Source organism: Gopherus evgoodei, chromosome 8, assembly GCF_007399415.2.
Source record: "Gopherus evgoodei ecotype Sinaloan lineage chromosome 8, rGopEvg1_v1.p, whole genome shotgun sequence".
In the NCBI taxonomy this organism is placed as follows: domain Eukaryota; kingdom Metazoa; phylum Chordata; order Testudines; family Testudinidae; genus Gopherus; species Gopherus evgoodei.
The window spans coordinates 109,709,039-109,723,961 of record NC_044329.1 but is presented as its reverse complement, the minus strand read 5'-3'; the positions used below and the strand labels follow the sequence as shown (position 1 = coordinate 109,723,961).

Below are 14,923 nucleotides of genomic sequence, written 5' to 3'. Positions count from 1 at the left end.
ACTAGCCAATCAGCGGGTCCGAGAAGACCGGGCTCCTCCCCCGTCCGGCCGCTCACAAGGACCCCGCTCGGACTCGGGGCTGCCCGCTCCAAACGCCTGATGAATAAAAACGTTCGTTGGCCCAGGAGCGTGCGGCGCGTGGCTGCGCGCGCGGAGCTGCCGCTCAGGAGCGGCTTTGAGAGCGCAGAGCGGCGGTTGGAGTGAGCCGGAGACAGGCACCTGTCAGGGCAGCCCGCCCGCGCCGCCTGAAGGGAAGGACCCAGCCGGCCGCAGCTCGCGAGCGGTCTCCAGTCCCGGAAGCGGCACCATGGCGGCGCCGTGAGAGCTGCGGGCCCCGGGGTGAGTCTCGAGCCCTGGAATAACGGGTCCCGGCATGCACCGCGGCCTGGGCCTTGGGAGGCGCCCCCTGCGCTGCGGCTGGTCCCGGGGTGCAGCGCAAGGAGCCCGCGCGGGCCCGTAGGGCGGGGGGCTGCGGGGGGGCGTTTATCCCCAGGAGAGGGGGGGCAGAGAGGCTGCAGGGGGGGCGTCTGTCCCCAGGAGGGGGGGCAGAGGGGCTGCGGGGGGGCGTCTATCCCCAGGAGGGGGGGGCAGAGAGGCTGGGGGGGGCGTCTGTCCCCAGGAGGGGGGGCAGAGGGGCTGTGGGGGGGCGTCTATCCCCAGGAGGGGGGGCAGAGGGGCTGTGGGGGGGCGTCTATCCCCAGGAGGGGGGGCAGAGAGGCTGTGGGGGGGAGGGGTCGTTTGTCCCCGGGGGGGGAGAGGGGCAGCACTGTGGGGCCGGGGGGGCGTCTATTCCCAGGAAGGGGGCGTGGGGACGTTCATCCCCCGGGGGGGCAGAGGGGCTGCAGGGGGGGCGTCTATCCTGAGGAGGTGAGGAGGGGGGGCAGAGAGGCTGTGGTGGGGGGAAAGGGGTCGTTTATCCCCAGGGAGGGGGCAGCACTGTGGGGCGGAGGGGGGTGTTTATCCCCAGGAAGGCAGGAGAGGGGCAGCACTCTGGGCCGGGGGGGGTGTTTATCCCCAGGAGGGGGCAGCACTGTGGGGCTAGTGGGGCGTTTATCCCCTGGGGGGGGGGAGAGGGGCAGCACAGTGGGGGTGTTTATCCCCAGGAGGGGAAGAGAGGGGCTGCACTGGGGGCATTTATTTCAGGGGGTGGGGCAGATGTGGCATGTGCTGGGCTTTACTGCTTTCCCTGCCCAGGCCAGCATCACGCTGAGAGAGTCATATCCATAGGTCCCAGGGCTCGTGCAGCTCTCTGCCCAGGCACCGAGCACAGGGGATGCTGAGACCCTAGGCAGAGGCTGGCTGGGAGCGGTACATAATGGTCTGCACTGCGTAGCTGTACTCAGCGATGCTGCCTCCGCTCTGATCCGTGCAGACTTGCTCACGGCAGAATCTGGGAACAAAGGGCAGCAGCCCCTTTCAGAAGCTCTGGGCACAGTGTTTTTCTTTAGGTGGACACTCTGCCACTGACTGTGAGGGTTTGGTTCTGCCTTGCTGAATTGTTGGTTGAAATTGGCGGGAGTTCTTGGTGGAGAGCATAGCTGGATCTTCTGTTGTCTGCAAAATAGTGGTCAGCATTTCTAATGTGTCCATCGCGTTGGCAGCTAGGTGCCAGCACGTTGGAGATTCTCTTTGGTCAGTGACTCCTTGAAGTTTTAAATAATTTGAGTTTCTTTGTCTCTCGTTTTTGGAAGCAGCATGACTTGCGTGAAGATGACCTGCTTGGAAGTACCTGTCATTGACGTCCAGAATGACAACTTCAAAGAGCTGTGGCCGTCCATGCTCCTGGCCATAAAAACCTCTAGTTTCATAGCAGTTGACACGGTGAGTGGGATGAGGACCACTACTTTTCTACATCAAAGATGTGTAACTCTTTATCTCAATGTTACACTTGGGGATGGAAGGAGAGAGGCTGTCTCCTGTTTTCTAGCTCTTATCTCTGCACTGTCATATCCATTCGTCCCCACTATGCTTGTGCCTATTTGACATGGTTAAGGCTGTCTCGGGGAGTATGTTCCATACACTTAGTTATCCTTAGAGTAGGGATGCTTCTCCAGAATTCCACCCAATTGTTACCGAAATATCGGGTCTGCCTAGCTGAGAGCCAGTAACAGCCTGACAGGGATAAGGAAGAAGATGCTTTATTCTGCAGAAGAAAGGAGAGCCTTGTACCTTGGTACAAAAGACTCTGTTCCATACAAATTTCACAAGCCTTTTATACACTTTTAGACGAAGACCCTTGCGTGTTAACACTTGATTGGTAGGTGTCAAACCCTGCACTCTGTTATCTGGTTAGTAAAAACTGGTTTGGAGCAAGTTTTCTCTGCTTTAAGGCAGAAGCAGAAAAGATAGTTCAAAAGTTCAGGATACTCTCATCGCCAATTTACAATGGCATGGCAGATGGTACAGAACGACTTCTGCTTCCCCCTAATGGCCAAACTGTTAGTTGTTAGGAGGGTTACCAGTAACTTTCACACAATCCTCCTCCTGCTTCATTTTGATCCTCTCCTTGATGTAAACTGGTTAGTCTTGTGTTCTTGAGGCTTCCTCCTTCTTTGAATGTCTAGAGTATCCCTCAGTAAGGGCCCATCTGAATCTTCTTACTAGAGAATATAAACCTTAGTTTGCAAGCCTCTTTCCATAGAACCCATGAGATCTTTTATCCTCCTTTTGCCAACTTCTTCCTCGTCCATTCTGCAATACCCTGCCGTGACTTGTGTACAATAGCCCAGGTGAGCTGTCCTTGTTAAGCTCCTTTCAGGTCCTGCATCCTAAAGGGCTTGATGGTTGATCTGAAGCACCCTTCGATCTTGCGTGATGCAGCAGGCAGTACCTGCCTGTAGGTGAAGGAGAGCATTCTTCTGTCAAATGTGCAACAGGATTTAAATTGGCACCTAGCTCTTCAGTTTAGCTGCCTCCTAACACTTTGTGGCAGGGTAATTAGTTCACTCTGAGGAGATGTTAATCTTTGCATTGGACGTGAAGGGGAGGGAACACGATGATTACTAACCAAATCTCCCCTCTCTCTGCAGGAGCTAAGTGGTCTAGGATCGAGGAAGAGTCTGCTAAACCAGTAAGTAACTTGCTGTTCTTGAATGCCAGACCCTGCTCCTAGAGGGAATGCAGTATTCATCTCTACATCCATTTTCATACTTGTCTTAAAATATTATCTCTGAGTGCCTTCGTGCCAAAGTGGTTTTACTCCTGCTGTTAGGGATGGAACCTCTTCTTGCTGTTACCCCTGGTGCTCTGTCCTACTGGTAGAACCGAGCGAGGCCAGCAGCCACCTTGCAAGCACAGTTCCTTCTGGACATTGTCACTAGGAGACTCAGCTGAAACACCATTTCAGCTGGGGACTGGGAGAGAGCTGGCCTCAGCCTTGTGATTGTGGAAGTTGCTGACTGACGTGCTGTGTAGTTCACAGAACAGAAAGCTCCGACTGTTGACTTTATATAGGACCAGAGGTAACAGCCTGAACCCACCTCCTTCCAGTTAGCTGTGTCCTGTGCTCTCACCCATCCTGGACCTCGAGCTGCTTGTGGTTGTGAAAAATGAGGGTGGGACCAGCCTGATCTCCCTGGTGCAGAGACTGGACAAAGTGAAAGGAAGACAGGAGCAGCAACAGCATATCCTGGGGCCCGAATAAGGGCTTTCCTTAAGGTAGGGGAGGGGGACTAGTCTGCCACACAAACCTGAAGCCCTCATAGCTGCAAGCGGTAGGAGTCTGTGCCTCAAGGAGAGTAGTACTGTGTGCCGTCATTGTAGTGAGTCTGCTTATTGCTGCCCCAGCTGACCTCTCCTCTCTCAATGCAGATGTATTGAAGAGAGATACAAAGCTGTCTGCAGTGCTGCCAGAACACGCTCTGTCCTGTCTTTAGGAATCGCTTGTTTCAAACAGCTCCCAGACAAGGTACGTTGCCTGCTCAATCCACTCCTGTCTGTCATCATATCTGGACAAAATGTAGCAGGAGCCAGTGTCTTAGGCCTGGTCTACACTATGTGTTTAAACCGATTTCAGCAGCGTTAAACCGATTTAACGCTGTACCTGTCCACACAGAGGCCCTTTATATCGATATAAAGGGCTCTTTAAACCGGTTTCTGTACTCCTCCCCAACAAGAGGAGTAGTGCTAAAATTGGTATTACCATATCGGATTAGGGTTAGTGTGGCCGCAAATCGACCGTATTGGCCTCCGGGCGGTATCCCACAGTGCACCATTGTGACTGCTCTGGACAGCAATCCGAACTCGGATGCACTGGCCAGGTAAACAGGAAAAGCCCCGTGAACTTTTGAATTGCATTTCCTGTTTGCCCAGCGTGGAGCTCTGATCAGCACGGGTGGCCATGCAGTCCCAAATCCAAAAAGAGCTCCAGCATGGACCGTATGGGAGATACTGGATCTGATCGTTGTATGGGGAGACAAATCTGTTCTATCAGACCTCCGTTACAGAAGACGAAACGCCAAAGAATTTGAAAAAAATCTCCAGGCTATGATACAGAGTCCACTGCACAGTGCTGTGTGACAAGCGTAACGGAAAGCCAAAGAATCAAATGGACTCTCATGGAGGGAAGGAGGGAGGGGGTACTGAGGACTCTAGCTATCCCACAGTCTCCAGCAGTCTCCAAAAAGTATTTGCATTCTTGGCTGAGCTCCCAATGCCTGTAGGGTCAAACACATTCCCGCAGTCTCCCCCGCCCCTTGGAATTCTGGGTTGAGATCCCAGTGCCTGATGGGGCAAAAATCATCGTCGCGGGTGGTTCTGGGTAAATGTCATCACTCATTCCTTCCTCCGGGAAAACAACGGCAGACAATCATTTCGCGCCCTTTTTCCCTGGATTGCCCTGGCAGATACCATAGCACGGCAACCATGGAGCCCGTTTAGCTTTTTTTTTACTGTCACTGTATGTGTACTGGATGCCGCTGACAGAGGCGATACTGCAGCGCTACACAGCAGCATTCATTTGCCTTTGCATGATAGCAGAGATAGTTATCAGTCGTTCTGTACCATCTGCTGTGCCATTGTAAATTGGCACTGAGATGACGGTTATCTGTCGTTCTGTACCGTCTGCCGCTGTCATGGGTGCCCCTGGCTGAGGTTGGCCGGGGGCGCAAAGACAAAAATGGGAATGACTCCCTGAGTCAATCCCTCCTTTATGGTATCTAAAAATAGTCAGTCCTCCCTAGAATATGGGGCAAGTGTACTAGGGAACCAATGTATCAGAGAACCAGAGAGCACAGCCGCTCCATGTCAGATCCCACAGAAATGATGAGCTGCCTGCCATTCTAGGGGGTGTCCCTGCAACAACCCCACCCGTTGCTTCCCTCCTCCCCAAACCTTCCTGGGCTACGGTGGCAGTGTCCCCCCCATTTGTGTGATGAAGTAATAAAGAATGCAGGAATAAGAAACATTGACTTGTTAGTGAGATAAAATGAGGGGGAGGCAGCCTCCCGGTGCTATGACAGTCCAGGCAGGACATTAAGCGGTGCGGGGGAGAGGAGCCCAGCATCCTGCTGCTATGATAGTCCAGGCAGGACAGAATCTTTTCTTTACACATGAAAGGGAGGGGGCTGATGGAGCTCAGCCCCTAGTTGCTACGATGAGGACGGTTACCAGCCGTTCTGCACCATCTACTGAGAACGACCAGGAATCATTCCTATTTTTACCCAGGCACCCCCGGCCAACCTCACCTGAGGCCTGCCAGGAGCACTCAAGGGCTGATGGTGACGACGGATAGCAGTCGTATTGTACTGTCTGCCACCGGGAAGGGGAGGGGAGCGGATACTGCTCTTCACTGCCGCAGCATCGCGTCTACCAGCAGCATTCAGTAGACATAGGGTGACATCGAAAAAAGTCAAGAAACGATTTTTTTCCCTTTTCTTTCGGGGGGGGGAAGGGGTACATTGACAAGCTATACCCTGAGCCACCCCGGACAACTGTGGGATAGCTACCCTCAGTGCAACACTCCAGAAATCGACGCTAGCCTCGGACCATGGACGCACACCGCCAAATTAATGTGCTTAGTGTGGCCACGTGCACTCGACTTTATACAATCTGTTTTACAAAACCGGTTTATGTAAAATCGGAATAAGCCTGTAGTGTAGATGTACCCTTAGTTAAAAGTTAGTGACTTAACTGAAGGAGCCTTTCATGTGATGCTGCTGGTTCTCAGTGGCTGGCTGTGCTAGAGATAGATGTGCCAGTAGCGCTGTTGTTTTAGGGCACACTTCTGTAGGCAGCAGAGTTTCTGCTGCAAGGGGCTCAGAGTGAGGAGCCCAGCATCAGCTCTCGCTGAAGTCAAAAGGCACTTGGAACACTGCGGGAGGTCTGAGTCCCTAGCTGGACTAGGCGGTAGAAGGTGAGTGGTGGGAGACGTTTCTTTAAGTTCCCATGTTGTTTTTCCAGTCCCAGCCGCTAGTGAAACAGCTGCTTAGGAGTCCCAGGCCATTGCTGTTCGCTGTATGACTTGTCTTACTGGCCTGTCTAACTTTCTCCTGTTGATTTGTCTCTTCAGTCTGAGAATACGTACCTCTCCCAAATCTACAACCTGACCCTGCTGTGTATGGAGGAGTATATCATCGAACCGCAATCAGTTCAGTTTCTGGTGCAACACGGCTTTGACTTCAACAAACAGTACTCACAGGGCATTCCCTACCACAAGGGCAATGACAAGGTACCTATATGCATTGGGGAGATTCCCTGCCACAAGTCCGCTCTTTCTATCCTCCAGATCACGGTAATTAAAGGGGAGCTCTGCTCTAGCAGCTGCTGAGGTACAGCCCTCCCCGCTGGAGGAGGAAATCTGTTCCCCAGCCCTGTCTGCTCCAGGCAGTCACAAGGGGAGATCCTTCAGGTTTTGGAGCTGGGGCTACATGATGTTTGAGAGCGAGATGGAGGTGGATTGTGCTGATCCAGTACAGAGGTCCAAACTACTTCTCACTCTTCTTCACATGGCTGATGTAAAAGAGCAACAACTATAATTTTACAAGTTAGATGGTTAAGCCAGGTAATTACGTCTGAGTAGCAGGGTGTATTGCTGTGATGCCTCCTTCGTATTTGTGAATTGAGCATTGAGTTCTTCTGTGTTCCATCGTCTGTTCTGATTGACCACAGTCACACACCAGAGGGTCTTTAATTTTCCATTTGTGCAGCAAGTATCCGCATCTGCGATGGCTTGGGTGGATGTGGTTTACGGTTGCTTATGAGCTTTGTGGGAGATCAAAGGCAGGGATCTTCTGTGTTGAGTCTTTCACAAGGGGTGTGTTTGTGACTTCTTATGATCTCCATTCAGCCTTCCAAGCTTCACTGGGGTTGAAGTTGCATTCTTGATGATTGGGGCCAAAAGGGCTTACATGACTTTAAGCAGTGGTGAGGGATGTTGTTAAGGCCCTGGTGGATGGGAAGATGTTCGTTTTCCATGATCCTCTGGAATTCCTGGGCTGGTGTGCAGAAATGCCTTGTGGGTTGAGTAGTGCTGCTAGGGGCTAGCTAATCCCCAGAGCCAGGAGAGGGTGCTGAAAGGCATGTTGTGGGGATCCTGACTGCACTGTCTGTCCTCCAAGTGGCTTCACTTCTCTTCTCCCCTCACATCCAGCCTGCATCTTGCTAGGAACCACTTTCCCCATGCTGCTGGGCCATCCCCCTGTCCAGAATGAGCAGTGGGTGGCTCTTGCCCCAGTAACAGAGGCTGGGGACAAGGGCTTCCTGGCATAGGGCGCACAGTGGCTATATTGAAGAGAGCCAGTGGGTAAGTGCAGCTGGATGGGCAGATTGAGGCACTGACCTTAACCCTTGCCTTACCAGGGCAATGAGAACCAGAGCCAGAACGTTCGTGCTTTCTTCTTGGAGCTGATCCGAGCAAAGAAACCTCTCATTCTGCACAATGGCCTGATTGATCTAGTGTTCCTGTACCAGTGCTTCTACGCCCACCTCCCTGATAATCTTGGCACCTTCACCGCTGACCTTTCGGAGATGTTCCCGGCTGGGATATACGATACCAAATACGCCTCTGAGTTCGAGACCCGCTTTGTAGCCTCCTATCTGGAGTACGCCTACAAGAAATGGTATGTGACACTTCATGCACTTTGAGGGCTTGGGGGAGGTTCGCCGGCTTCCAGACACAAACAGATGTGAATCTTTCTAAATTGCCCTGCTCACGCATCCCATAGAGATGATCTTGTGCTTCTGTGCCTCTCCCCTGTTGTTCCAGCCTAAGGATGGTGGCAGGAAGACAAGCTCTGATTTCCTTAGAGCTCAGATGGAAAACAAGCACCAGGAAGACAAACATCTAAGCAAGGAAGATGCTGTCTCTGCAGATTCCCCTTATTAAATAATCCAGCAGAGGAGTCAGTGCAGCTATTAATGGAATTGAAATACTGGTGTTAAAATCAGACTGGTTGCTGATGGCCCTTTTGCTGTCATGGCAAACAGGTGTCAGCTCTACAGTACTAGGGCACTTTCTCTGCTGTGGCCTTCCCTTTAACCACAACTATCGTGTCTCACTTTCCCACTGAGGGGCGTGTGCTCCTTGTTCTGGGGTGTAAGCGTTCCCTTCATCCCACCCAGAACTGTCTCCTGCTGGGGGTATTTCCTGGCAGACTTGAGTTAGACAAGAGCGATGTACGTGGCTGCTTCCATCTCTGCCATAGCTAAAGGCCCCAGTTCTGCAGTTGTTACACACTCTGACCTCTGCTTTAGCTGCATTAGGAATCTGGCCCTGAACCAGATGACTGGCTGTGGGGCAGCCCACCTGACCTTCTCCCCTGAACTTCATCCAGTGGTTTTATAGCTGTTTTTAGCACTTGTTTTGGGAACCAGGAGGCAAGAACTGCAGGAATCTGCAGGATAGTCCCTGGGTCAGCTCGTTGACTCTCCTGTTTTCCGTTCTGAGGCCGTCTCTTCTCCCCTCCAGTCAGAACTCTTCCTGACTCTAATGGAAGTCGTCCATACCGAGACCTGATCCCTTAAGTTATTCCTGTGCTGTGTCAGAGTTCTGCATGCTCCTTCTGAGCAGCTTTAGCCATGGAGATCGCTGCACATGGAAAGAACCCTTCTCTAGGTCCAGAGAGAAGGAACTATTATTAAATGTGCCTCATGACGAGGAAAATCAATTGTGAAAAGCTGTCTCTGAGAACAGTTTCCTTGGGACTTGCCTGCTCTGCCCTGGGCTTTCTGCAAAGAGCCTAACTGAATCTTTGTGTGTTCCAGCAAACGAGAGAATTGCAAGCGGAAGGATTCCAGCAGCCAGCACCTATCCATTGAGTTTTGTAACTACCCCGCCAGCATGTCTCCACATGTAGACTATCGCTACTGCTCCATGGCAGACACTGATCACAATGGGGCAGATACAAATAAGGTCCAAGTCTGCGAAACATTCTCGGTGAGTAGTATTAGCACCTAGTCCTGCAGACACAAGTGTAGAAAGCCAGATGCATACAAAATAAATGGGGTGAGGGAGGGAGATTGGGACCTTCTGGTCACCCAGTCTCATAATACAATGACACTGAAAGGTAGCAAATTCAACACTGAAAAGGAAACATTCTTACAACCCGCAGTTAGCCTTTGGAATTCACTGCCACAGGTTGAGGCCATAAGTTCTGTTGATTGAGGAAGGGATTAGACACTTGTATGGCTAATAGGAGTATCACTGACGAACTGTTCTGGAAGAGATATAAACACACCTGCTTGAGGGAACAAGCCAGCCTCTGACTAATGGGGGTTAAAAGAATATCTATAGACAGTCTATCCCACAGCTGCCTCCAGAATGGTTTCAAATACCTACTGAACGAGCTGGCCCACTGGCCTGAGCTAGTATCCAGACTCCTGTACTTCAGATCAAATTCATTCTTGGTGCAACTCCACCGAAGCACAAGCTCCGGTCTGACGGGCTAAGGCTACGTTTTAGTCACGGTTATTTTAGTAAAAGTCATCGACAGGCCACAGGCCGTAAACAAAACTTCAAAGGCCTGTGACCTGTCCATGACTTTTACTAAAAATACCTGTGGTGACTAAAACAGCTGGGGAGCTGTGGGTATTCTGGGGGGCAGTGCAGGACCCTGCTGGTGCTGGGGGGAGGGTTGGTGGGGCTGTTAGGGGTTTCCTACCTGTCTCCGCATTCCTGCAGCTCCTAAGCAGTGTAGGGGCCAGGGGGAACTGCAGCTAGTGGGAGGTGTGGGGCAAGGCCTGCAGGCAGCATGTGGCACCGAGACCCCTGGCCCCTCTGCCACCTAGGAGCTGCAGGGCTATGCTGGTAGGTGCCAGGAAGCCCCCCATTCTGAGGTATGGGCCCCCCCTAGCCCTCAGAACCCTCTCACACCCAAACTGCTGGTGGCCCAGGGGCAGCCCCTGAGTCAGCACCAGCCACTGCAGAAGTCAGGGAATCCATGACAGACTCGCAGCCTTAACCAGGGCCAGTTTCCAGTATGTTTAAGGAAGACACAATCCCATCGTGCACAATCGCATGTCCAGCTTTCTTTGTGCAGAGCCCTTCCTAAAGAGAATCCCCTCCTGGCCTCCATGCTGCTCCCTGGTTGTCAGCCATTCTGTAGGCCATCAGGAAGGATCACTGGTGGTTCAGACCACACCCTGAACTGCTGCTGTGCCCGGAGGAGAGGGAGCCATAAGTGTCAGGCTAGGAGAAATGCCCAGTGCAGCTGACCCTGCTTCTCCCCACTCACTGGGTAACGTAGCTGTAAACAGGAAGCTCATTCCTGTCGCTGCTTATGGCGTGTGCCTTTCTCACTAGGCCTACGGCTGGTGTCCCAACGGGGTGAAGTGTTCCCGGTCTCACAACATCGACCTCATTATCGACGAGGATGAGAAGTTTAAAGAGGAGAAGCGGAAGAAGCGGAAGCAGAGGTGGAGGCGCCGGAAGAATGCAGAGGAGTCTGTGAAAGCGTCTGAGCAGGGAAGTCTGGGAAGGGGGAAGGACATGGAGGTGACTCAGAATGGGGAGGACGGGCCTCCATGCAAACAAAGCTGCCCTGGCAGTCTGGCTGCTGGGATGCTCCCTGCTCGTGCAGAGCCAGCAGGGAACGGTTCCAGTGAGGAGGCGGAGAGTTCGATTGACATGGACCGTGAGCCTGGCTCTGACAGTGCAACAGATGTCAAGATGGAGGATGATCTGGGGGATGCCACAGGCCAGGCGAGCGGCACTCACCCAGCTGCCCCGCCAGTAGAAACAGATGTCAGTCTCGCTGCCAGAGGAAGCGCCTTGGACAGCGGCCAAGTGAAAGGGCAGCAGGTGGGCACTGATGAACGAGGCTCAACTGTCCACCCGCAGAGCTGTTCTGAAACTAAAACCCCGTCCTCTGCCAGGGAGCACACGGCGTCCCAGGAGAGCCGCTCGGAAGGGGGCATTCACCGAGCTGGCTTTGATGCCTTCATGACTGGCTATATCATGGCCTACGTCTGGATGCTTAAGAAAGGAGAGGGCAGCGACTCTGGCTCTGGGCCCTGGCTGCCAGACTGTCACAATAAGTTGTATCTCAGTGGGAAATCGGTGCCACTTCAGATAGTGAAGAGTTTGTTTTCTAAATCCTCCAAAGCCCACAGCCAGAAAATGAAATTGGCCTGGGCTAGTGGCTAGAACTGGGAGACTCTCGTTTTTGTGTTTTCCTCCAGCACTTGGAGGCTTTTCACTTGGTACATGAAGAGTTTAGCAGGAGGGGAGCAAGTTCTTAGTCATGTTTTATTTCTGTACAATTAAATTGCACCCTGCCTGAATTCCCATATGGTCTTCCTTACCCAGGGGCCGCAGCGCTGTGGGTCTGAGACTGCATTGGCTGGCTCCTGCTTTTAGTGTGGTGGAGGCTCTGTTCTAACATTGCCATGACTTTCACCAGTTAGATGGCCTGGGGCTGCATCTTTCAAGAACCACAGCCTAGCTCAGAGCTCCCTGGTGTACCTTTAATAGGCGGCTGGCTGGCCGGCCTCTCTCTTCGCAAGGAGAATAGAGACGCTGCTTTAGCTAAACCCATTCTCGCCAGTGAGGGGGGCAGTAAGAGGCCAGAATTGTGACTCTAGTTTCCAGAGGTTTGGATTCCCTTGTAAGGGCAGAGAGAAAGGACAACACCCTAGTTCCCATATTGCTCATGAGTGGAGGCAAGTATCTTCCCACCTTAGGTGGTGGGGTCCCAGGGACTGGTGGTTTGCTGCTATCCCATTTCTCCTCCCTGTGGGAGGTGATTTTTCACCCATATCCCTGAGAGATGGGGCTGTGAGTGGGGGGCATGTCTCCTCCCTGTCCCAGCCAGGACAAAGGGAAGGGGGAAGCTGTTCAAACAGGCAGGAACAAGGTGGGGCTGACATGGCCCCTCTGGCCTGAGCTCCCCAACCACTCCCTCCATCCCCAGCCTCCTTCCACCCTGAGTACTCCCTACTCTGCAAAAAAAATTCTAATGCGGAAGTGTTGGGAATAACTCATGGGAAAGGAATTGGGGATTAGGAACCCCTTGACCAAGTGACCTGCTTTCCTCTCATCATTTTACCTTAATTCTGTAGCTTCAGAGGGAAGATGTTTAATGCTAACATTCCTACAACAATACTTGTAAAGGAAAATCAGAGTCTTCATGTGGAGTTCAGAGCACTTTAAAATACTGCTCTTCCCCCGAAATGTTAATGTCAGGGTAAAGCTTCCATGCAGCCTGGAGGCAGAGAATAAGGGACAGGCACAGTACATATTCTCCCAGCTCTGCCAAGGTAGGGCTTGATCGCTGAGTAGGGATGTAGCATTGGCACAATCATCATAGTATGTCTCCTTGAGGCACCCAGGGGCTTCCTGAAAATCCTGTAGGTAGTAGGACCCTTTATCTTGCTGTATATGCTAGTTAATTCCTGTTTTGGCTGAACCAGTGATGCTCTGACCTGTTCCTGATCTAGCCTTGAATAACTCCAACATAACCCCTCACCACAGAGCGTGGAGGCTGTTCTGCTGGCCAAGATTAGCTTGGGGAGGATTAGAACCTGCATTTGAGCCCCAGCTCTGTACAAACAAGTTGGACAAGCCAGGTGCTGCTTCTCAGCAACTTCTTGCTCCTGGGCCCTGAAATTTGGACCACCTGCCCTATACCGCACCTTCCTGAGGCAGAGCTGTAAACAGGAGTTTGAGTGGGAGTTGTGTTGGAGACGGAAGGGGAGTCACTGGCTCGGTGCTCTGGAACCCCTCTGAAAGAACTGTGAGGACAGTGGGTCTCCTCTTAGGCACATTCTCACCAGGGTAAGCCTCCTTGGCTCCAGCACCTCCTGGGTCTGGCCTCAGAGCATTCAAGGTCCCTGTTCACTCTGAGAGCTCCCTGCCATGACTCCACCTGGCTGGGGCACCTGGGGAAAGGCCCCATGCATCCCACGACAATTAGTGACATTCAACCAGCTTGGAAAACAAAAGGGTTTATTAAGCATCAGGAACACAGCCTAGTACAGATCCCGTTAGCACAGAAATTAGGAGCATTCAGGAAAGCCATCTTGGGGGTTCCTGGGCCCTGGGCTTCCCCACTAGAGTCCCAAACCAGGAGACTGACCAGCTCTCGCAACAGCCCAGCCTCAGTAATGACCTGCTGCCCTGCCTCCTTCCTCTCTTTCCCCCATGGCACCTGGCCTGCACCTCCCACTTCCTTCTCCAACACCTCAGGCTGATTCTTGGAGAGGCAGGGCCCAACATCAGTTGTCAGGATACAGAATGTCAGCCATTGTCTGTGCCCAGCAGCCAGACATCAGTCACACTTGCCCTCTTGAAATCTCGGCAACGATCACACACCCTTGTTCCATACACAGAGGAAACTGAGGCACACACAGTATTCAGACAAAACTTTAAGAGCATTCCCCACTTAGTCACTGCTTTTTTCCTTGTTCAGTTCATAGTGGTTGGGAGGGGGCAGTGAGAGAAGCAGAGCCCTGATTAGGGGGCCTATAAAGGCAGTCAGTGGCACAGGAGCCACAAGCAGAGCTGTAAACAGGAGGTTGGGGAAGGAGCATTTGGGTTTTTGGTTGTTTTCTCTTTTTCCTTGGCAGGACTTTAGGTGGGAAACTGACAGCTACCGCAGAGGTAGTGACTCAAGCAATGGAAGGGACAATGAAGATGACTGGATGTGGAAACTGCAGGACATACATGATCCTAGAACAGGTACCAGCAAAGAGCTTTGTATGAAGTGTAGCCTGATAGAGCTGTTGGAGGAGAAGATCTGAGGTTTGGAGATCAGGTGAAAACGATAGTTGAGACTTTGAAGGAGGTTTGAGCAGATCATAGACTTTAAGGTCAGAAGGGACCATTATGATCATCTATAGTCTGACCTCCTGCACAACGCAGGCCCCATAATCTCACCCCCCTACACTCCTGTAACAAGCCCCTAACTTATGTCTGAGCTATTGCAGTCCTCAAATCGTGGTTTTTAAAGACAATCAGATGATGAAGCAAAGGCACAAGGAGGCTGAAGGGAAGAGTCAAGACTTGTAGGTGCCAGCTGGACTGGAGAACTCAACGGGGAGACCGCTGCGTGAGGAAAGTGGGCAGTGGAAACGTGACACGACACGAACCAGGCAGAGGAAAAGACCAGCTAGTGAAGGAAAAATAGGGCTCAGGAACAGGTCTGAGTTGGAAAAGGAGGAAGGGGCTCAGCAGGCAGTAACTGAAGCAGGGAGGGCAAGGGAGAAGAGAAGAGCAGTTAGTTCCGAAAGAGGAGGGGAGGAGCCATTGGTGATACTCAGAGTTCAGAGCCCCTGGAGGATGCAGGATGACCTGCAGAAGATTGCAAGGGAGAATAAAACACATGAAGACTCACAGCCAGAAAGACTAAGAGGAAGGCTGGAGAATCACGCCATCACCAGGAAAAGGCAGGTCCATGTGACTGGGGACTCCCTACTAAGAACACCACAGAGGTCTCATCTGATCCAGAGAACAGCAGGCTGAGCTGTCTGCTGGGAGCTAAGATATGGG

General features: G+C 52.3%; 1 protein-coding gene across 2 annotated transcripts; it reads left to right on the top strand.

Moving 5' to 3' along the window:
* Positions 1-234: 234 nt before the first annotated feature.
* TOE1 (target of EGR1, exonuclease) lies at positions 235-11,718 on the top strand. 2 transcript variants are annotated; one of them, XM_030572593.1, is made up of 8 exons: positions 235-339; positions 1,695-1,821; positions 3,030-3,070; positions 3,811-3,907; positions 6,509-6,667; positions 7,798-8,057; positions 9,202-9,373; positions 10,739-11,718. In XM_030572593.1, the coding sequence occupies exons 2-8, from the start codon at positions 1,696-1,698 to the stop codon at positions 11,579-11,581; spliced, it is 1,698 nt and encodes a 565-aa protein (XP_030428453.1). In that variant the 5' UTR covers positions 235-339; position 1,695; the 3' UTR covers positions 11,582-11,718. The 2 variants fall into 2 exon arrangements, with proteins under 2 accessions (XP_030428453.1, XP_030428454.1); XM_030572594.1 differs by having other exon boundaries at positions 244-339; positions 1,692-1,821.
* Positions 11,719-14,923: the final 3,205 nt, after the last annotated feature.